The following is a 23,480-nucleotide window of genomic DNA, read 5'->3' on the forward strand; positions in this document are numbered from 1 at the left end:
AAACTAACACACATATGCACTTGCACATGTACGTGAAATAAACATAAATTCCGATTTGCTGCTCCTTATTTCTTTTAGTGTATTTATTAGGTTTCTGTGTCGAATTTAATGACAAAATTTTAATTTAAAAGCAACAGCAGGTTTTGTAACATTTTTTTCTTGTGTGTGATTCAGTCCATACTGCCTTTCTGCTTTAAAAAGATGGCATTTATAAAGACTGTTCTCATGGCTATAATTTAAATCACACGGGAATATTTCAGTTATCACCTTTAGCCACATGGGTTCAGGAAACTATAACCAAATATAGCATGCAAATTAGGGCCATTGTAGAATAGTTGTTTTCTTATGGAGTAGAAATTTGCTAAAACATCTAGGGGTAAAAAAAAAAAAAATCTCTGAACCCTGAAGATAAATTCTCAGCAACAGGGGTTGTGCCCATTGTGTCTTGGAGCTAGAGAGGGAGAAATGGCAATTAACTCCCTGGAACACCACACTTCAATCTTTACCTGACAGCTTTGGTATCTTGACATTTTCCCCAGTGCATTTCCTCCTTTATCAGTTCTTATTTTACAAGGGACTTCTCGTTACACAGAACTAACATAAATCAATCTATAACAGAGGAATTTGTTCAATACATTTATTCTTTTAAGAAGTTGCATGATCATATTTCATCAACTCGTACAATAGAAAAAAGTTACTACTAAAACAGAGTTTGTGGAGACTGGTGAATGGTAAACCTATTTAGTCTTCAGAGGTTCATTCTTAGACTTTAATGTTAAATAATAACAACTATTCATTTAAGCTGGTCTCACTGTATATCTTGACCGTTAGCAATTCCACACACAGCAGCTTATTGTGGTATCCTTTAAATATGAGAAATAAGAATGTTTTACTTTTCCATTCAAAGAAAAACAGGAGTACTGTATGTTACATGGCCCACGAGATATTGGCAGTGTGCTCCTTGGCTTTCATTCGAAGGACTGCGATACTAGAAGACCTCCTTTCAAACTCTGGCTTTGTTTCAAACGCATGTCCATTGGTAGCCCCAGTAAGAAGAGAGTCAGTGAAAAAATTGTTGAGGGGCACGTGGCTGAACTGGTTCTGGTGGTTTGAAAACCCTGTGTAACTGGAATCTGTCCGAGGCGAATGAGAATAAGGTGTCATACAGGAGGAAGTGTCACGTGGTAACATGCATGAAGTAACCACAGAACCACCACTCGCATTTCCTGCCCACAAATTGTTCTGAATCTGGAATATATAAAACAACAAATATTACATTTATGTGTTCTCACTTTTGTTCTCTTTTGTTACCTACTACATTTTGTTAATTATCCATTGTTTGCTGCTATTGGGTGGTCTGTAATTACATTCTCAGTACATAAAGCGATTATGGAAGAATAATTATTTGAAAAATTCTTCCAGTATGTTTTACCGTAAAACCCACATATTTAACCACATAAAATATTGTCAAAACATGTAAGTCTCTTGAGTATTCTTTTTATAGTCATAATTTAAAAAATGAAATCTGAAAGATTTAGTCATGATTCATGACCAATGCATGTGCTTAGAAAAGCGGTTTAAAATATGGTCTTAAGTTTAAATATAGTTTTCATATTTCTAAACAAATGACACAATTGTATTTCTTTTTAAGATGTGTAGTTGGACTCAGTGTGGCAGTTTTTGTGGAAACCATTGCTGACATTAGGCTGTTTGCTCTGTAGATATTTTTGATCAAACTCATTTTGGAAAATTTTACCTTTTCATTGCTTTTTTATTTCATATAGTCTTGAATACATAGCTCTGTATATGAGAAAAAATGTACATATTTGAAACATTTATTCTATGATTTACATATGACATAGTGAGGTTGCAACAGAAGTATGACGTGTAAAACAAACAGAATTCTAAAACATGACCATTGCCAAGCAATGGAAGCATAATTGAGAAAAAATATTCAAGTATTAGCAAAAACATCATAGGAGTACAATTAAAGTACTTTATAACATCTTAGATAAGATTAAAAACTGGGTTATCATTTGTGCCCAAGAAATTCACATTTCACTTTATTAAAGCTCTACAGGAAACACAAATTTTTCTAAAGTTACTAGCATGTAAAAGAAACACTAAGTAGAATTTGGGTAATATGAATTTTAAATAGAAAGTATCTTAGACCAGATATTTAAAGAAGGAAAAAAAAAACAATGATTACATGCATTACTGAGCAGCACAGAGAAAATCGTGACAAACAGCAGGAGCTGGGAAAAAGAAAAAGGAAAATGTTGCATGGTATAGCATGGTACAGAGATGCAGCCTCAGCTGATGAAATTTTAAAAATCGTGTGCCTTTTGCAATATTATTACAATAGGTTTGAACTAGAACACGGCAGCAGTATATGTACTTATCACAGCTGGCTTTCTTTTTTAAAATCATATTTAGGATGAAATTATCAATTATTTCCACACTTACACAAATGTTTCCTTATATTTATTTTTACAAAAAAAGATTCCAGTCTGCTACATATAGCCTCTGATCCAGTCTTACAACACCCAGGCTTAAATTGTACTTTTTAAGACAGCTTATTTTCAATTAAAATCAGAAATTATGTTAATGAATATTCTAGATTGCACTGGCGGAGATGTTACTCCATCATTCAAGAAAGAACCACTTATCCAGTGTCAAAACATAAGAGAAAATGTGAACAACTAATTTCATCTCTTAGTTGGAACTGCAATGATTGGCAACATACTCATTTTAGTATTGTTTTAGAAATTGTTCTATGAATATTTTTATAAGCTGCTTTAAATATGTTAAATCTGTGAGATATATCTATAGATATATAATGGTTTTATGTATTATTAATCCTTAAATCATCATGGGCTATGTTTTTCAGTTTTGACTCATTCTACTACATGTATCCCACTTCAGCCAAAATATAATGATTAGTGCCAGTGACTGCTGAGTTATGTTTCTCACACCAACAAAAGGGGCTAATGCCTTTACTCTGTCAAACTAGCTCTTCCAACTTGATCTGGGTGATTTTCCTGTGACAGTCAATTAAACATTGTGCTATACTGAAAAAAACCACAGTCACATGTCTAACCAAAGGGCTTTCAGGAAATAAAACTGAACTTGCTTGCTTATTTTTGAAAAAATAAGTGAAAAGCAAAATAGTGGTAAAAAAAGATTATTTACATATTTGTTAAAGGATTCCTCAATTTATATATAGTGTCTACTAGAATTTATTAAAATCATCCATTCATATTCCAAATGCATAAAAATATATTTATCAACTAGGTAAAAAAAAAGAGAGAGAGAGAGGTAAAGGCAAGGAAGGTAATCTATTGACTACAAAGAAAGTATTTTCTTCTTAAAAGAATTAACATTAACCTACTTATAAGTTGAAAAGAAATTCTCCATGTCATGGATAAATATTTTTATTTTAATCAAAACTTATCTGGTCACGATCAAGCAAGTAAAATGTGTTACTTTTGGTGAAATAATTTTTAACATGTAAAAATGTTTTCTGAATAGAACAGATTGGTTAAGCAAGTTATAACAGCAATATTTTAGATGGACTTAAGATATACACATTCCCATAGGTAGCGATACAATCACACATTTTTACTGATATGTCCTGTTTCCATATCTATCTCCCCTCGCATTTCCCATATCTTTCTTTCATTTTTAAATTTCTGGTATGTCTTCATTTGACTTTAGGGATCTAGTTGGTTTCTATATCAAAAGTTAAATACAAATCATAAAAGATAATATCCCCAGTGAATTGAGGTTTTGCTTCCTCTGAAGCATTCCCTCTGGGCATTTAAAAATCTGATGATGACAATTAAGATGAGGCTCATGATAGTTAATTATCATGTGTCAGACATTACACTAAATGCATTATGAAGATCTCTAATCATTTTAATATACTAAAAGGTATGTGCATGGACTATCCTCATTTTGTACAAAGTAAAACTATAGAATGAATTGCTTAAGAACATCACCCAAGACTATAATACACCAATGGTGGAGGTCAAATCTGAACCCAGGAAATGTTAAGGAATGTTATAATAAGATCAAAATTAGTCTTATGAGTTGAAATTCTTGTTTACTTGTTCATCATCCTAACTCTATGGGGATTCATACACTCTATACTCTGAAAGCAAAATCCCTAATGATTGCTCTCAAACTGTTTCCTCATTCTCAGGCCTAACACGATACACAATAAGCCCTTAATAAAAATTTATTAAGTGATTGAAAATCCCTAAGAATATGAAATTTGGACTGATCCAGCTTATACATGTAACCAAAATTTTATAGATAACTTATGTTAGTACATCTAAATTTTGTTTCATAATTTAAACTCTAGAATGTATACTATATACTATATAAGGTATATACTACATAACCTTAATAGAAATCATGACAATTACCTACCTAGACCTTGCTGACTATATTTCCCTAGATAATTCTTTTTCTATTAAATATTTATTCTCTATCATGAATGCAGATTGGAGATTTTGATTGATTAAGCATGGGCTGTGACTCAGGGGATCTGTATTAAAATAATGGCAATGATAATAACATACACATTCAATTCTGAAATCACCTGGGATTACTGAAGTCCAACTTCCACATGCAAAAACTCCTTGTATACTTTCAATTATGTTTACTTCCTATGACAAGAAGCTTAGTCATTTAAAAACATTCACTCCCTTTCAGGGAGCTCTGTAAAAAAGTGAGCTGTTATCTTCCTCTATCACTTCTATTTCTGTTCCTTAAAATGATACAGAATAAGTAGCATCCTTCTCACATGTGAAAATTTTCAAATATCATAGGCAATTATTACACTGTTGCAAGTCTCTCCTCTTGAGCATCCCTCATATACATGGTTTCCAGACTGCTCATTCCAGTCACATTCCTTGGAATGATGGAAGCTGTCACCCTTCACCTTTATCAACTTCTGGCACTAACAATGGGATATCATACTCTAAATGTTGTCTGATTGTAAGGAAAAACTGGCAACATCATCTTTGTTCTAGATCATCTACTTCTGTTAATAAGTGAAGGCAATACTTGACTTAACAAAGTTGTCTGAGATTGTGGGTTACTAAATCTACTGCTGTCAAGGTGGGCTCATTCTATGACTCTTCCATCCTGCTACCAATTCTAGTCTTATAAAAGCGGTCATTTTAAAATTTTGTACTAGATCTACAAGTCATATTGTCTAAAACTGTATTTATGTACATACATATATTTGTCAGCAGAGAAGCCATATAAAAATCTTGCTGTTAAATGTTGAAATAACAGAATGCATATTTTTTTCTAAATAGGATCACTACCTTTCTTCTTTGGACTATTTCACAGACACCTAAAATGGTAGTGCTTAGCACCAAATAATTTTTGGGGTGTTTTTGTAGGTCCCTACCTATATAATAGTCAAGGACTTTACAACCAGGAACAACATTAAATAATGGCCACATCCTTCTTTTATGTGTGCTAAAAAATAAAAGAGACTGCCTGCCTTTACACATTTTCTTCTTTGTTGTGTTTAAAAGGAGGGGGAAAATCTAAAAACATTCCATGTTTTAATGTGCTTTTCAACATTTTTAAAAGATCTAGGGGTGTGTTCAAAGCATTGTCCAGGGAACTTAGCCAAATGCCTCCCATTAAAATGAATGGAGGTTGGGCTGACCTATTGCACTCCACTCTGAACATTTGCCCCTTAATGTTTTTCTAATCAAATATAAATTTAACACTTAAGTATTCTATGACTTTGAATTTTTGGGAAAAGTTGATTTTTGTCTGATTCTTTCCAAATGGAAATCAAATTCATTTAACATTCATTTTTCTTCTAAGAAATTAAAAGCTATTTTATATATATATATGTATATATATAATTTTATTTATATATAATAAATGTACACACACATATATGCATATTGTGTATAAAAATACACATGCACATTCAGAGTTCTTCATTGTGGCAACATATTTGTCATAAATTGAACTAATAGGGTAAATCATAGATGAAAACTACCCTCACCTAGAAACTTGATATAGATATATTCTTTGTATAACCACAACTACAATAAAATTTTAGTATGCTAAACCTGGTATATTTCAAATATATTTGCTGGTTTTATTGCAGTGAGTTGTTTCTCAGACTTTTAAAAAAATTTTAAGAGAAATGTAAGTTTGTTAGTCTTTGCCTTAGTTGTAAAATAGGATGTATAAAAAAAAATCAAGTAATTTCATGACAGCATAATATATTCTATATCTTAATGTCAGCGCTACACAGAAGACACTAGTCTATAGAATACTTGACAACAGAAATACTTAATATGAAAATATGTGAATAAAACCATTCCTTAATTTTAAAGCATCTCTAAAATCAACTAATATTTTTCTACTAAAATTATTTTATTTAATCTCAATCCTCTTCTATATATGGACTGCTCCTACCTGCCACAAACATCTGTATGTACACACACACACACACACACACACACACTCACGCCACATACACACGTCATTCTACTACACTCACATTACCCTCACATCACAGGTCCACATGCATCACTGTTAACAGCTGATTTAAAAAGACAAAGATCAGAGATTCATAAAGAGATATTTGTGATATTATAGCACTAGCCTATTTGCATTAAAATCCAAAAGCTGATTTTGATTTTTCCTCATTGCCAGAATGTTTACATTTATTGACTACTCTGTATATCATTCAATACTGACTATACAAATTTATTATCACATTATCACTATAATTTAATTTATCAGATTTTTTACACAATCTCTTTTAAAAATGTAAACATTACCTTTTACAAAAGCAGTTCAGTTTTCTAAGAGGTCATTTACATATTCTTTACTAGCCTATTCCTTTCTTTAAAATTTAGGGTGAAAAATATTAATAAGAATCACATGTTTTGTAACTTGCAGATATTTTTAGCTATTGACTAACTTTAAGGTTCCATTAAATTTTCTAGTAACTATATCAGAACGTTGCTGGCAGGGAGAAGAGTAGATAAATGATTTTCTAAATAATGTATTTGCTACCAGTGAATAACACACACTGAGACTATCCATCTGGGGAAAAAAATCCTAACTTGAATAATTATGCAGTAAAAAGATCAATCTGAGCACATTTAGGTACTATTTGAGATAGAAATGAAGGTGTATTTTCATTAATTAGGTGTTGCTTCACCAAAAAATATTAAGATAATGTATAAACGTTGTTTTTTAGAACCAATTTACATTTCAAAATTTCCAAAAGTATCTTTTTAATGTATAATACTATTAAGCTGAAGTGATTAGAAATGAATAATTCATCAGAAAAGTGTTACGTATTAAATATTGATTACTACTTTGCTTTTTGAAACATAAAATTCCATCTTACAAATGTTTATAGGGATTTGGAACAAGAAAGGGTTACTTTTCCATTTAAAAAAAATCACTGTTTAGACGTCACAGTGATATGAAATCAAAAATCTGAGATTGCTTTAAAGAGAAATGAAAGTGGATATCTCCTATTAGTGCGAAAATTAAAGGCACTAAGTCTTATAAGAAATGTTAATATCTGGAAATTTTCAGAATGACATCATATAAATGTGTTTCAATTTTGTATTATTTACTTATTTGAAATATGCACCAAGTAAAAGATATAAGAAACATTAAGGATATTTTTTTCTTTTCTTTTGGTGCATGATGTGTTCATAAATTTTATAGTAATTTTCATTGAAAAGATTTATAGAAAATCTCACCCTTTATTCTTTAAAATGAAACTTTTCAAATCAGCTCACTTAAGGAAGATATAAAATAACAGCACTCAGCATTTGCTACTTTATTTGTTGTTATTCACCCACAATTATCTTATATTTTCCAATTATTTGTCAGGTTACTTTTCATGTATTTTAGTACATGGATGATAACTATTGCTGATTTATCAGTGCTTGATTTGTTTTTAATGACACTTATTATATCACAATAATAAGAAACAAAGATGAAAAATGTTTTCTTTGTGAATTAATAACTTAAAATGTAAATCAAATACGCAAATACTTGCATTTGCATTGAATATTTTTAATCTTAGAGATGCCCACATAATGTCAAACATGAGCTTTAAGGTTATTCTTAAAATCCTGAATAAAGTTATCAATTACATTCAATTACTTTTATTTAACTACAGTTAGAATTTTATTTTGTGATTTTTAAATCAACTGTGTTTATGAAAATTATTTTCTATTTAATTCTCCATGATTTAGAATAAAAAAGAAAACCCATAGAAACATGAGGCTTAATAAATATGGCATACATAAAGTTCTAGATGAAAGTGTATCATAAGGTTCACTGTTATTCACTAACAATAATGGAGTGAACTGCAAGTTATAGCCCACAGATGTGTTCTCACAGACTTCCCAGACTTCGGTGGCTCAATTGTCCCCCTGGTTGTTCTCTACTCTACTGTAAGGTAGTTTGGGCACTCTTCAAGAATTTATTTTTATATTTTCTCTTATTGTTTATTTTTCTACTTAATTTATTAATTCTTCCCTCTTAAAATACAAAATACTTATGACCAGTTTAGTTAAATTCAATGCTTTAACGGTGGTCACCTATTGAAAAGTAAAAAAAAAAAAATAGTGAAGCTATAATTACTGTGTAAAGTCATTAAATTACAGTAAATTTGAATATTACATTTTTCAACAAATAAATCTATTTTCATCACCTAAAGCATGAATGTATGTTACTTCTTTTGGAGGGTATTCTTTATCTCTTTAAAGATTTGTATTTTCAACAAAATAAAGTTTTGTGTCTAGCTTCACCTTCACTTAATTTCATTGACAAAATTTAGTTCATGCTACACATAACTTACTTTTAAAAGATATGTATACATATATATGAAATGTTTATACATGTTTATATAAAAATTTGTATTTAATTCATTTAATTAAATCAACAACTTTAGCCACTGTAAAAACTATATTTAAGTAATAACAGACTATGATATCATTTCCTTCTATAATTTTAAGTATTTATGCTTGCAATCAGTGAGAAATTTTATAGTATCAGTATGACTTGACCTAATGATAAAATTTTTGTCTCTCCATTTATCATAAGAGAAGTTGCATTGTATCACTATGATATTGCATTGGTTGTTTTATAGATATAAAAATATTTATTATACTATGCACCATGTATAGCTGTATTGTTAACATTTTAAAAAGATTTTGGGTTATCTGTTTACTTCAAATATTTGGGGAAAATAGAAATGACAGTGATAAAATTGTCATACTTTCTCTAAAGGTAAAAATTTCTCCAGATGTCCTTAAATGGTTAAACAATAGTTGTACAAGGAGACAATTTTCTGATTCCTTATTTAGCTTAAGTAAATGTAAACTTTAAGGTTAGTAGAGAAACCAGAGATAGAAGAAGGGTAAGGTGAATAATATCTTAATGACTGCTATTTTATAGAAACTTTAAAATTCTGAAATATAAATTGTTAAACTAGAAATGTTACGCAACCTTAATTTGTGTTTTAAATTACCCTGATGATTACAAATTATCTATAGCTTCAATCCAACTCTTGGCATGTTCAAACTCAAAGAGGCATATCTTTATAAAATCATCAATCAAAAAACACAAAGCAAGATCCTGTGTGGGTCCCTTTGTATATTTGATAAACATAGGTCGTCATTGAAAATTTTGGTGGGAAAGAACTTCAACTTTTTTTTGAAATTTTGATGAAAATATTTTCTTTATGAGAAAGTAATTTTGGTGGCTGAAGAATATACTCAAACTTCCCTGAGGTTACCATAATTTGGTTATCCTAATTTAAAGAAGAAAGCATATTTAATTGAATTTGTTTTTTCTGTAGATCCCTAAATAGTAAATTTACTCACAGATTGGATTAGTTTAAATGCTACAACAGAGGAGAACATTGAAACCATTTAGATTCCTCTCTTCAGCAGAAAATATTAATAATGACCAGTGGCTATTATAGAATTGTTTCTATTTGTTGAGCACTTATTATATACTAGGCAATGCCATAAGTCCTTTGCATAAACTTTGTTTAATCCTCACAAACATCATACAAACATTTATCCTCATTTTATGAATAGGATAAATGTTCCTAGAGGTTAATTCATTTGCCAAAGGTTTAAAATCTAGTCATAATTTGAAACTACTACTCCCTGACTGTGAAGCCCATAGTCATACATTAATACCTGGCCCTCCTCCAGTCTCAGGATTTAGCTCAGTAGGCTCTTTGGAAATCGACTCAATCCTCTGAATAACAGAAAAAGCATTATGATGATCATCATCATCAACATCTATACCACCACTATCACCAACTCTAGCACTAACAATACCTCCATTTTACGATTAAAGAATCTGAAGCTCAAGGAAGTCAAGAGACTTATCCAAAGTTACTCAGCTATTAAATGATCAAATGAACGCACCTGTAATCCAAATCAGATCTAAGGGCATGACATTGGGTTCCTCGTAAGAATCAAGGCTAGGTATAATCTTCCAGAAATTTTTATACCATAACGAAATTTTTGATTCATCAAAATAATTATTTTTAAAAAATGCTTTGGTTTTACTAAATTAGAAACAAATTAGAATTGAATGTTGATAGTTACTTGCTTTCTTTTCCAACTCAAGAACAAAATTATGTAGTTCTTTTTGGTATGCTGGGTCTAGTTTGCTTCAAGAAATGTTTGCAGAATTTGGTATAAATATCACCTAGTTTATAAGCTGTCCACAAAGCAGGAGATTTTGTCTGGTTCATTCATATAACTCCCATGCCTAAAACAGTACCTAGCATATATTTATTGGATAAAATGCAAATAACTCTGTAAAAAATTAAGGTGAAAAAGTTCTGCAAAATCTTTCTAATTTATTCCTTTTAGCAGAGGAGGAATTTGATGATCAAAGAGGAAAAGTTAATTGTTCAAGACTACAGAGTTGGTTAATAGCAGAGATTCAGATATCAGCTGTTTAACTGAAAATGGATTAATTTTGGGTTTATAATGTACTCCTGAATAAATATTGAAGTGAGTCAGTACTTTTTTCACATGTATTCAGTATGTATGTAATTAGCTTAATACTGTGGCGACTTGAATTATCTTTTAAAAATATTTTATCTTGTAAACTGGGTTGCAGACATTTTACACAGGCCACCACAATACTGGTGAGAAAGTGATGTGCTAATTAAAGGAGGATTGAGAGGATATTTCATGGAGAAAATACAGTTTAGTCAAGGAGGGAATTCAAGATAGAAAGAACAGATTCGGCACAAGTGATGAGACATTTTTTAAATGTCATGTATAACAGAACATCTAGTGGTTTGATTTACATAAATCATGGTGTTGCTAAATGGCAACTGATATGTGCGCCAAAATAAAGGGTTTGTTAAAAAAAAAGATACTATTTTTCAGGACACAAAAATATCTTACCTTAAAGTATATTACTACTAACATTACACTTCTCACTTTCTTATTGTTTGTTTGCTATCAATTTGAGCAAGCTTAAGAAAAGAATACATGAAAACAGTCTAAAAATTGTCGACATTTATATCAGTATTTTATAAATTTTAAAATGAAAGTATTTTTGCTTTCCAAGTGATTCAATGTTTTAGGGTCAAAATTTAACTATTCCATTACAGAGATAAGGTTGCATTAAAATCCTTGATTCCGGAACTCAGAAATATTGAGTTCAAATTCAATGAGTTAATGGCTCTAAGAAGAAAGCCTATAAAATAAGCCCCCCTCGACTGGTAGTTATTATTTTTACTGTTACGGTTTTGTTACTATAGTGTAGAAGATCAGTGAAAACAAAATATTTAGAACATTTTATAAATTAATTACTATTCTTAAACAAACATGTTATATGTTATATATAGATACTTTCATGTGAGGTAAGATTATTATCCACACTGAGCAGGCTTGAGGAGATCATATTCTAAACCACCTCTCTTTTTCATGTATTTTTGTATTTCTGTGTATACTTTTGCTTTTCTTCCAAATTGCTAATTCTTTATTTCTGTCTTGAATTTTCTAGTTTCCAATTGTTTTTGTAATTAATAATTTTTTCCCATAATTAGTAACAGTAACCAAATCCAATGTCTTATTGCATGGAGCAGTTGGGTTCTATTTTGGTGTCTATTTTTCCAGTCATAAATTTCTATTTTCAAGCCACATGAGTTTTTAAAGTTTCCTTTATGTTAAAGCTTGGAGACATAATCTTGTCATAATTATTTTTTTCAACAAACTCAAAAATGAACTGCATATTTTTAAGTTAAAACACATTTTTTCCCCTGGCTCTCTCCAATACCTACAGCAGGGATTTCAGAATTTTGGGCCACCAAACATAAATGACTTACAAATACAGAAAAGTACTATGGGTTTCACAGTATTGATTTTTATTATTGTTGACAAATTTTACTGTCAAAATAACTTCAACATATGATCATCTCTGTGTTTCCATACTTAAATTATGAGGTGGTATAACCAATGTACATAAATTATGGAGAAGCCACAAGGAGAATTAGTGCAAAATTACCATGAGTTGTGAGGAGATATTTTAAATTAGTCCTCTATTGGAGTGAAAAAGACTATTAGATATATAATTTGTACCATTTCCTTTCCTGCTTGAGCTGCTAGGTCACTTCATTCCACTAACTGATAATATCTAAGGCTGTGCAGCACAATAACAATGGCAAAATAAGCCTAGGAAAAAAGAAAGGGCAACTAGTCAGAGTATCTTGAGTTATACTAAGCTGTTATAAAGATGTTAAGTGGTGACAGGCACTATTCTAAATGTTTTATGCTATACCGAAGAAGAAAGGGAAGTTAGAGATAAGGCAAAGAACAGGAAAATGGAAAAGACAGAAATGGGGTTTATGAGGAAAGAAATGAAGATTAAAATAATAAGATAAAAAAGATACGTCATAGTCATGTGCTATGGAATTATCAGACTGCTAAAAGTCCATTTGAAAAGAGTTCATAATTTGTGACTTTATTATTACTACAGTCATCATAGTCAAGTAGGTCAAAGTTATATAAAGTATATGATATCTCCATTATATTTTATTGTTATTTCACTGGTTGTGAGTACATCCTCTGCTCCCCTGAACTAAATCGCAGACTTGAATGATACAACATAAGCTTTATGTTCCTTTTGTATTAATTTATTAATCATTCAATCATTACAACATATTCACTAGTAGAGACAGTCTATTGTGAGGCTTAAGATCTTGCACTTGGTAGTCAGAATGCCTCCGGTCAAATTTGGGCTTCACCACTAACGAAACTGAGTAAATACCTCATTCTCTGTGCCTCAGTTTCCTCACATGAGAAATGGGGATAATAATGCCTACCACATAAGGTTGTTGTGAAGATTAAGTGATTTAGTATAGGTAACCTGCTTAGAACGTTGCTTGTTGTAGTGAGGCTTCTAGTTTTATTAGCAACTTAGGAAAACACTGCAGTGCCTGCTCTCACGGAGCTGATAGCCACTTGGGGAAACACCCTCACAGCACTGTTTAGAACTCAACTAGGACACTCAAAAATATCTGGTGAGTAAAATTTCATTAATCTAATGATGATAAGTAACCAGGAGTATACGCTTGCTTTTAAACAGAAGAAAAAGGGAGCTACTTTAAGATACATTTTTTAAAGTAAGAGAAAGAAGATTCTTTTTATGGCATTTATTCAAAAGGTACTCCTAGCTTTGGTCTTCTAGCATTTGGCAGTGACAAGGCTGAGTGGTAGCAGCCCTTTATAGATGGTCCTGAAAATAACCACTTCTGTGATCAAAGACCAATTAATTACTTAACTCATCTGGCTCTGGTTGCCTAACTTTTACAATGAAGTAGAATGAGGTGATCTCTAAGGCTCTAGTTCCCATATAATATTAAATGAATAAATTCAGTGAACTTATCTAAAGGAGTAAAAGTCTCAAAATAAGTTTTTAAGGGTCAAAAAGAACATCAGAACACAAAGACAGTATAAAATAAAAGGACTGGATTCACGCTAACAGGGTATGAATTTATAGTTGAAGAAAATTACCCTTAAGTTTGGGGCTGCAATAATTTGGTTACTGAACTACGAAAATATTCCACCAGCATATATGGTATATATTTGTTAACAATGCATATCATTAAACAATAAGGAATTAAATAACAGATGGCTTGTTCCTTAAAATATGTGTCCCTTATAATGTACCAAATACAGTTCTGACTATTATAATTCAGTATTAGGAAAAAGTAATACCCAATTAGAAAAACAAAATATATTTTACTTACATGTGTTGCAAAGTGTGAAAAAGAAAACTCTCTAAATTAAAAAAATAGAAGAAAAATAATTTCTAAACATTGTTTAAATGAAATGAGAGCTCTCATTATAAAGTGTTTTTTAACATGATAATTTTAAAAATTGACATCCAGTACTAATTATGTATATGTTTTAAGTAACAAAGGGCTAAATGTTTCCTTGAAATAATGAGCAAAGCTGAAAAATCAACACAGCAAAAGAGATATTTTTAAGTGAAATGGTTTCATATACCACATTTGACACTAGGTTATGGTATGATTCATAAAATATTAGCCACAGAGATAGCATGCCAAACAATATTTTATTTGTTTTTAAAAGTCAACAAAGGAAGTATTTCTGAATAATTAAAATACAGGGTGTTGAAAGACTTATACTATTGAATGATGGTACTTCAGTTGTTGCAATGTATAACAAAGAAGAGACCCTGAAATATTTTTAAATGAATGGCTCTGAAAGAAAAAAATAACAAAATAAATATTTTAGTAAAATAAAAATGTAACAAACATGAAAAAAAAAGTCTTCTGGAGGTTAAAATTTTCCTTCTTATTATGTCAGATATAAAAAAGCCTATGCTAGCCCTTTTAAGAAGATACACACGACATCTATTTTTATCAATCAGTATTCTGTGCAGTTTACCATACCTGTGGATAGCTGTCAGTCCTTGGCAAAACTGATATATCATAGGTGGCAGCAAAATGGCTTTTAGCTTGTTGTATTTGGCCATAACGTTCTCTTTTTCTCCACTTGGCTCTTCGATTTTGAAACCAAACCTAATTTTTTAAAGGAGAATTTTAGTTAAGGAAAATTTGATACTGCAAATGTGCTATTAAAAGACTACAAATAAGAAAGGTGAATCAGATCAACAAAATTACTAATAAATGAATTTCTTTATCAGAAAAGGATCCACAAATTTTACTTTTTATTTTACCCTGACATGATAATTGGTATGTCTATGAGGCAATATAAATTAATATAAAAAGACAAGATACTTTCAAAACATTTATTTAATATGTCTGAGCCTCTGTTTTCTCATTTAGAAAATTAAAAGAAATTAGATTACATGATCTTGGAGACTTCTTGTATCTCCAAATTATTATAGATAAATCTCCTCTAAGAGAATGCTGCAAGTCTGGAAGATATTCATGACTTTTTAGTTTGGGGTTATGCATATAACATTAACCTAGCCAATTTATAACCAAATTAATATCTGGGTCTGTCAAAACAATGATCTTTGAAGCATTTTATAAAGTGAAGACTCTTCTGGGTTATACCCATACTTAGGTAATCTTAGAAAAATTTAAACATGAAGATTGCATCTAAACCATATGACATCAACAGAAATATCATGATTATTTAGAAATAGAAAACATTAAGATTACATGTTATATTGAACATGCTAAAGACTAATGGTAAAATGGAACCATCTGAAGTTGAATTATGGTTTTAAAATATACAAATATGCCTATTACATAAATCATACCACTTATAACATTTATCTTCTCTTATAGAAAATACTCAGAAATCTTCAAAATCATTTCTCTAATGTAAAAGTCTTACAGGTAATATAAATAATAATATAGCAGATACAACCAAATGTGAAGAAAGGCTGTGAGTTAGTGTAGCCTCTACAAGGTCAATAAAGCTCTCGTCCTAATTTCTTTAATTGCACACTAATAATATTTATCATTAACAATCATCTTCCAAAGAGGGTTAAATATTCACTAATTCATACATATTGCTCTCTAGAATCTTCATTTTAATAGTTTAATGTATTAAAAGGAGACATAGAAAACGATATTCAATATGTATAAAATGATATTTATGAGTAGATGTCACATGAGCAGCTTTCAGGAAGTTCTTTAGTCTATGTAGAACTATGTTCAAAATATAAAATATTTAGAAAAGAAGCTGGAAATCAAACATAAAAATGCAAATTATAAAAAGTGTTTCATTAAAATTTACTTGAATTTTTTTCTCTTTTTTTATATTCAATTCTAATCTTTTATATCTTTATCCTCACACTTATGAAAACATATTAATTAATATGTAAGCCTGTATTGCACATTTAAGATGGCTCTTTGAAGAGTTTTTAGCAATTAAAACAAGGCAAAAAGAGTTACCTGTTCATTATAGTTACTTACAACACTCCTGGTAAATGTGTATTATCCACTATGACCAGGGCTCAAGACAACACTAATGACCAAACCAAACCGAACATATTTTCTTTCTGTCTCCATAGATAGGCATCAAGAACATACTAAGGGCATTTAGTAATAAAGTTATTTATTTTCATTGAGAAAAAGACCTTGACAATCTCCTACATGGATGCCAATTACCGCTCTGATGTTTTTTGAAGAAAAGGAGGAAAGAGAACAATCTGAGTAAATTAGCTTCAGGTTGGCTCTCTGTGCAAGTTCATAGACAAAAATTAATTGGGACTTGATGAAATGTTAAGGGGAAAACATGTATTGTGCACAGATGATCATTCTGTGTGCAAACATATTTTTCTATGGTTACAAGTATAACTAATTTAAATATATGAACACAAGACAAAAAACAACACATGTGGATCTCTTGTTAACACTTGATGATTCTAAAATTCTTCATTAGCATCAACTTCCTATATATCTACTTCCTGAACTAAGATAAAGAACCATTTGCCTCCACAAACCAAAGAAAAAACCTGCTGCTTGTTATTCCTGCACCACCAGATGTTGTCTTTAATGATGTAAAAGCCTTACGATGGCTTAACCTTCAGAAGAAATATTATTACTCCACTCAGAACAAAATTTTTCACTACTTTATTCATTTCTCCATAGTTTATGTAAACTGCAAAATTCAATATTTTCCTATTTAGAGTAATAAAAACATGTCAAAGAAAAAAAGCCATTCTCTCGAATTACTATTATTTGGAACCTAATAAAATATAACTTACGAATATCAGCTCTAGTAAAAATAAAATATGCCTAAGAGGTAGAATTTTACCTAGCCTAATTTTTCTTTTTAAAATGATTAAAAATTCTAGTATATTGAATCATCCAATTTGATAATTCTAACATAACATAAATACAATTGACTATATATTTTAAAATTACTTTAAGATCATTATTCCTATTGCCTCTGCAAAAACCATATAAATTATCTAGATTTAAAAAATTAAAATGGAATAGCACTACTGGCAATTACTAGGGTTAGAAAATTGTAAATAAGTTATATGATCTTTAATTATGTATAGTAAAAATAGATTTGGTACACACAACAATTGGGAATTTGTGAGCTTGTTTCATTTTTTCTTTATTATAACCATGACACCAATAAAATTATAGATTTATAGACCATTATACAAATAACTTACCAACACCTGGTATATAACATTTTTTTAAAAAACCCTCAATAGCTAATAAAATACAAAAGATAAAATACATGCATTATTAAATGAATAGCTATGATTCTGTTTTTCACCCTTTAAAAATTAATTTTTTAAATCAGAGATATATTAGAGTATTCTGTTCTTTATTCTTTTGTTTTATGTTTTCCTGTGAGTTGTTAAATCCTTTACAAGTAAAAAGGAATTTTAGTAGACCTACATACATACATCACATTATTCTCCATCTTCAAATAGTTCCTTTCTGGCAAATTGCAGCTATTGAATTATCCTAACACTATCCTCCCACAACCACCCTCATCCCCACCTCTACCAAGGCCTTCATATGACTCCTACCTGGACCCTGGCCTCCGTGAGCTCTGTCCTCAAAGCAAGCTGTTCTCTGACATATACATCCGGGTAATGGGTTTTCTGAAAGACCTTCTCCAGCTCCTCTAGCTGCAAACTGGTGAAGGTGGTTCGATGTCTTCTCTTCTTACTGCTAGATACGTTGCTGTCACATTTATCCCCAAGTTCATCAAGCTCTCCCTTCTCTGGCATCCCTTTCACAGGAGACATCCGGAGATTGTTACAGTTGTCCATAGCTCTATTTAGTTCGGTGTGAAGAGGCTGTCCTTCTACTTTAGTGATCCCATAGTTCACTGTACCCAAAGAGGGAAAACAACAGTTCTCAGGATTGTGTAGCATTTTGATAAAGAAATTAAGATTTAGTAATTTAGAGGATCAGGAAAGCAGTCTGCTAATGGTTTATTGTGCCAATATTAAGTAGCATTAATATTACATACATACAATTAATCCACTTTGGGCAAGTTTAAGATCATTTAAAAATGTGTACGTGAAACCCATCATTTGCCAAAATTCACAGTTTTACTTTACAGGACTAATGTAATGTTTATCCTCATAATTCATAATCAAATTCACAGCAGGCAAAATTAAGCTACTTACATGGCCCAAGGAAGATATTTCCATTTTAAATATCTGTAAACTGAAATCCAAACTCTTCCCAGAAGTCATCTTCCTCCTTCACATAAAACCTATATATTTAGAATATGGTAGTTTCTACTATCTTTCAAATATTTCAATAGTATATTCATGTCTGCATTTAATTTTTTTTTCAAAAAGCGATCTACTAAATTTAAAAAATGAAATTCTTATCAGTTTCTGAAAGTTCTACCTATAGAAAAAAGAAGACTTAAGTGGATGTTTTTAGTTTAAAAAATCATTTGCAGTTTTTTTAAATGTCACATTTATTCTTGCTTCATGAAATACATTTTAATAAAACTTAATTTTTCCTTCTAGTAAAGCACAGAAATTAAAACATCTATTAAAAGATTACAAAGAACATCATCTGGCATTCTGTTTAGAGATGTTTTAATTTCAGTGATTTCCTCCAGATCTGATTTCATGCTTATGGTTTGATAGAAAACAAAAATGTATCATATGGTGCCCCTCAACACACAAATGCAGTGGATGCACATAATGAAACGGGAGGCATCTTTTTAAAAAGTGAAGTCAACCCAACCAGAACAATAATTTCCAGTGAACTGTCATACTTTTTTTTTTCCTTTTGTCTGTTTTTTTTTTACTGATCTCATAATGTATTTTTACAACTGCTTTAATCATTATACAAATGTATTGAAATTTAATACCTATATATCTCAAACGCCAAATAGCTTCTCTGCAAAAGAAGACGAGATGTAAAAGTAAATATAAAAAAGAGTCATGACCGGTTAACAATACGGTTTTGTCTCCATGGACAGAGCTAAATAGGGAACTGCGGTAATTAGGAATGGGGGAGGGGAAGCAGTCGTGAAGCTAAGGGCATCTCAGGAGAAAGACAGGAACTCTCCTGAATTTAGCGGACTGCTATCTACATTCACCGTACTTAATACTTTCCTATTTAAATTCATACTAATAGTGTGATGTTCGTTTAGAACTTGATAAAGTATCAAAAAAAAATCACCTATTTCTCTTCTTACTTTGGTTTCCCGACAATTTAAAATATTGAGTCCTGTTCCAGCAGTCAACACAAGACATAACAGAATCATTTTTTAAAAGATCCTGTCTATTCAAATAACTTTATGTATACGTCTAAGAATTCCAAAAATATAAAGGTACTTCGGATTGAATAAAATAACATCCAGAAAGACAAACATCTAGTGCATTAAAAATGAAAAAAAAAAATTGCTTGTGTCTTTCTAAGTAAATGACTGAACCATTTAACTAATTTTCTCTATCGCGCGCTTTTATTTTTGGTTTAACATTGCAAGTCAAAAGTAACTTTCAACGTTGAATAAAATAAGTAATATTACGAGATCTCTTTTTAAGGCTTATTGCGCACAAAGTATTTAGAAAATGAGCTTCTATGAGCCAGTGCCTTGCCAGATTTTGAACCACAATTAAAATAGGGGGCGGGAGGCTTGTTGTAAATATTTCACACTTAATTCGTTTGTTATTTTAAAGCAACCCGCTCCTTACAGCTTAACTGTGGAATATATACAATGATAAGGAAAAGTCCTCTTGGAATTGTAAACTTGCTTTAGCTGTCTCGATCTGAAAAAAAAATAGGTTTGTATTGGGTTACAAGATAGAAAAGATAGATGGTTTGTTTTGATAACATTTTGACTTTGAGATACTTGGCCATTCAAAGTTAAAGATTTCACTCAAAAACATTCCAAAAGGCTTCTGAGGTGACTTTTAATGCGGAGTCAGAAAAAAAATGGATAACGCGGAATTCTGGAGTGAGTCATTATATTGGGGATACTTTGCCCGAAGCTATTTAAAGTGATTGGTGTTTAACCAAAATCTATGTTGTATATTGCAAATCCGAAGAAGATGAAATCACAAATTCACACGAACTAATCTAGCAACCCTCCAATTTCGCAAAGAGAAATATCGCTACTTCTTGGAAAATAAAAATAAAAATAATTTTTTTTAAAAAAAAAAAAGGATTTTTCACTTAAAAAGCCCAAAGTGTTCCTATTTGTGACGACAGCGACGTCCTCTAACGAGCAGTGATGGATTTCAGCTCCTCCTGCCGGGGCAGAGCGGCGGGCTCGCAGAGGAAGCGCGCTGTCTTGACTCAATTACGCTTTATTTACCGCCCTATCAGTTTACGCCTGGGTCCTAAATAGAGGGACTCCGGGAACCTTAGGGGACAGGACTCGACCGCCAAAAGAGTGACAGAGGCAATCCGGTGCCGAATCCGTCCTTTGGCACCCAAAGTCGGCAGCAGCCAAAACACCGCTTCCTAAAACGTTCACCGTTTTTCTGCCTTCCTCCGCCCTCCAGCTCTCCCGCTCCGGCTTTCCTTCCTTCGTCCCTCCCTGCCTGTCCCGACCCGCCCCTGCAGCTTCGGGTCTGCGGACAGGCTGCCGCGGCACGGGCTGGGGCTTGCGACTCACCGCTGCTGTCCTGACAGGGCGAGGTCCTCTCCAGGCGCACGTGATGCTCGGCGCGGGGCAGGGGCCCGAAGGCCTGCACGCATTTGCCCGCTGACGCTTTGCTGTAAAAGGACTCATTGTCCAGCGTCTCCATAACGTGCTCCAACGCGCCTCCAGCGCCCATGTAAAAGTCACTGTTTTTACTCGGCGGGCTCTTGAGGGCAAACTTCTCGCTCAGAAACTCCATAATCCTGGAGGCTGTCGCGGAGCTCCCGGGGTGCGGAGACTGGAGAGCGCTGGGGGAGGGAGCGGGTGGGCGGGAGGAGGGAGGACCCAGAGGAGGGAAGGGGAAGAGAGCGCTGCGGCGCCGGGAGCAGCCCCGCTCCCAGCCCTTTAATACGTCCCTGCTGGAAAAGAGGCACCCGAAGTTGCTTTTATATCTTGAAACTCAGCTGGGCTCCTTGGGCAACCTCCCAGTTCTAATGAATATGAAAATAAGCAGGCGACTAACTCCACCCCGGGTACCCCTCCGCCCCCACCCCCACTTTCCCCCACTTCCCCCGGCAGGGCGCGTCCCGGCCTAGGTTAGACAGACAGCTCCATTTCAGACAAATGCCAGGAGGGACGAGGCCCCGACACTCAGAAACATTGTCGCCGCGACAGTGGACTGGAGTTTTGGAAGAGCTTGGTGAGATCGCAAAACAGTTAACCCTCCACTCCCCCTTCTCTGCGCCCTCTGGCCCGCCCGCCCTGCCCCCGGCCCCCACCCCGCCCCCACGCCGGCCAGTCACTACCAGAAAGATTTAGAGTCGTCTTAAAGACTTGAAAGGAAATATTGTTCTAAAGGGCTTTTATTTCATCCGTAAATCGTTTATGTGGAAGATCCACATTAATCCGAAGCCCAAGAAGCGGGATACTTGGGCAGCAATTAACTGGGACGGCTATGGGAGAGGGGCCGCTTCTGCTTCCAACCCGGAGGAGCTCGGCGTCCCGGCGCTCTCCCGCTTCTGAGCCCTGGCCTTTCCTTTCTTTCTGGAGTGCCGTGGCGTGTGGACTTAGTGGCGATGGCTGGGAGAGGGTAGCCGAGCAAGAGGCACTGAAACCCTCATAGCAATACTTTATCTATCCGCCTTCCCAGGTCTCCCCTTAGTCCACGATTTTATCATTAGATTCAGATTATTTTAAGAAAACCCGATAGGAAAAGTGCCTCCAAAGGGCCCTTAGAATAGGCCAGAGGGGGGCTCGTTACACAAAGGGATTTGTGAAAGAGGACGGCCTTCAGCCTGGTTTTTAAAACATCATTATTTTTACTCTTAAAGTGACGCGGTGAAGTTAACTTTGAAAAGGCGCGTGCGGGGAGCGAGGGGCATGCGCGGAGCTGGGCGCGGGCAGGGCAGGGTCTCGGTTCCCACCTGAGGGGATCGTAGGGCGGGCCGGGAGATGGCTGCTCCCTGAAGGCAGGGCGGCACTGCAGGGTTGGAAGACCCCTGTGTGGCTTTGGGATTAACTGACTTCCCTGGAGCCCGTGGCGTCTGAGGGAAATGCGTCCAAGGTCTTGGGGAAGAAAAGGCAGCCATTTGCAACAGACCTCTGAAACTGACAAATTTGATGGCAAGCTCCCGCAAGCTGAGGACTAAGGCTTGGCCTTCCAAGGGAGGCCTCTGCTCCAGGGTTTCTCGCACAGCGTCGGTCGTTTTTCCCCAGCTCAGCCTGGGAATCTCGCCGCAGGCTTGGGCACGTCGGGCAACCCCGAATCTGGGGGTGGCGAGGCCAAGTCCAACTCTGGCGGGCATCGAGATGGGTTCGGGAATGTCCACCCTATTCGGGGTCTTAGCTGACCCAAGACTCACTGGTAGACCTTCTTCGAGGCTACGACAGGCCGCAGCTGGGAAGGAACAATCATGAAGCGCTGTGAACCTCACAACTGCTCCTTTGCATAACCCCAGAAACCGGGCCGGCCGGAAATACTCAGATCAGGCGGGTAGTAGCCGAGTGGGCGGCCGGCAGCAGCACCCTGTCTTCTCCCCAAACGCTTCTCTTGAACAGGGCACGAGCTCAGTTCACGTGGCGTCTGCTCAGCGTGGCCTTGAGCACGCAGTCAGACTCTGGAGAGCTGATACCATTACTGGAATTACATCGTTTTTGCTGTTATTATTACTGTCTCTCGAGTCGTGCAGCAGGCACCCAACAACAAATTATTGAATCTTAAGGGGTCACGGTCAAAGAAAAGTTTTCCGGGACTGCATCCCGGAAGAACGACAGACTGCTTCAAGACGCGGGAACTACAAGCCTGGAATCCTCGGCTAGTGTCTCCCAATAAAGCCCTGGCGAGATGGTGCCCTGGGGACATTTCGGCCTTGCTTAAGGCAG

General features: G+C 33.9%; 1 protein-coding gene across 1 annotated transcript; it reads right to left on the reverse strand.

Moving 5' to 3' along the window:
* Window positions 1-623: 623 nt before the first annotated feature.
* Window positions 624-22,594, reverse strand: ALX1 (ALX homeobox 1). The gene is made up of 5 exons (XM_016143728.2): window positions 22,523-22,594; window positions 21,132-21,514; window positions 18,064-18,368; window positions 14,984-15,112; window positions 624-1,248 (listed from the first exon to the last, which is right to left on the reverse strand). Exons 2-5 carry the CDS (start codon window positions 21,355-21,357, stop codon window positions 928-930), a joined length of 981 nt encoding a protein of 326 aa, XP_015999214.1. The 5' UTR covers window positions 21,358-21,514; window positions 22,523-22,594; the 3' UTR covers window positions 624-927.
* Window positions 22,595-23,480: the final 886 nt, after the last annotated feature.

This window comes from Rousettus aegyptiacus, unplaced genomic scaffold (assembly GCF_014176215.1).
Source record: "Rousettus aegyptiacus isolate mRouAeg1 unplaced genomic scaffold, mRouAeg1.p scaffold_m13_p_2, whole genome shotgun sequence".
Classification (NCBI taxonomy): Eukaryota; Metazoa; Chordata; class Mammalia; order Chiroptera; family Pteropodidae; genus Rousettus; species Rousettus aegyptiacus.

Excerpts from the sequence above, each read along its gene's own strand:
- ALX1 (XM_016143728.2), bottom strand. The coding sequence starts at position 21,357 with ATGGAGTTTCTGAGCGAGAAGTTTGCCCTCAAGAGCCCGCCGAGTAAA. Across the intron at positions 15,113-18,063 it reads TCACGGAGGCCAGGGTCCAG|GTTTGGTTTCAAAATCGAAG; the intron begins GTAGGAGTCATA and ends TTAAAAAATTAG. Across the intron at positions 1,249-14,983 it reads GGACTGACAGCTATCCACAG|ATTCAGAACAATTTGTGGGC; the intron begins GTATGGTAAACT and ends TATATATTCCAG.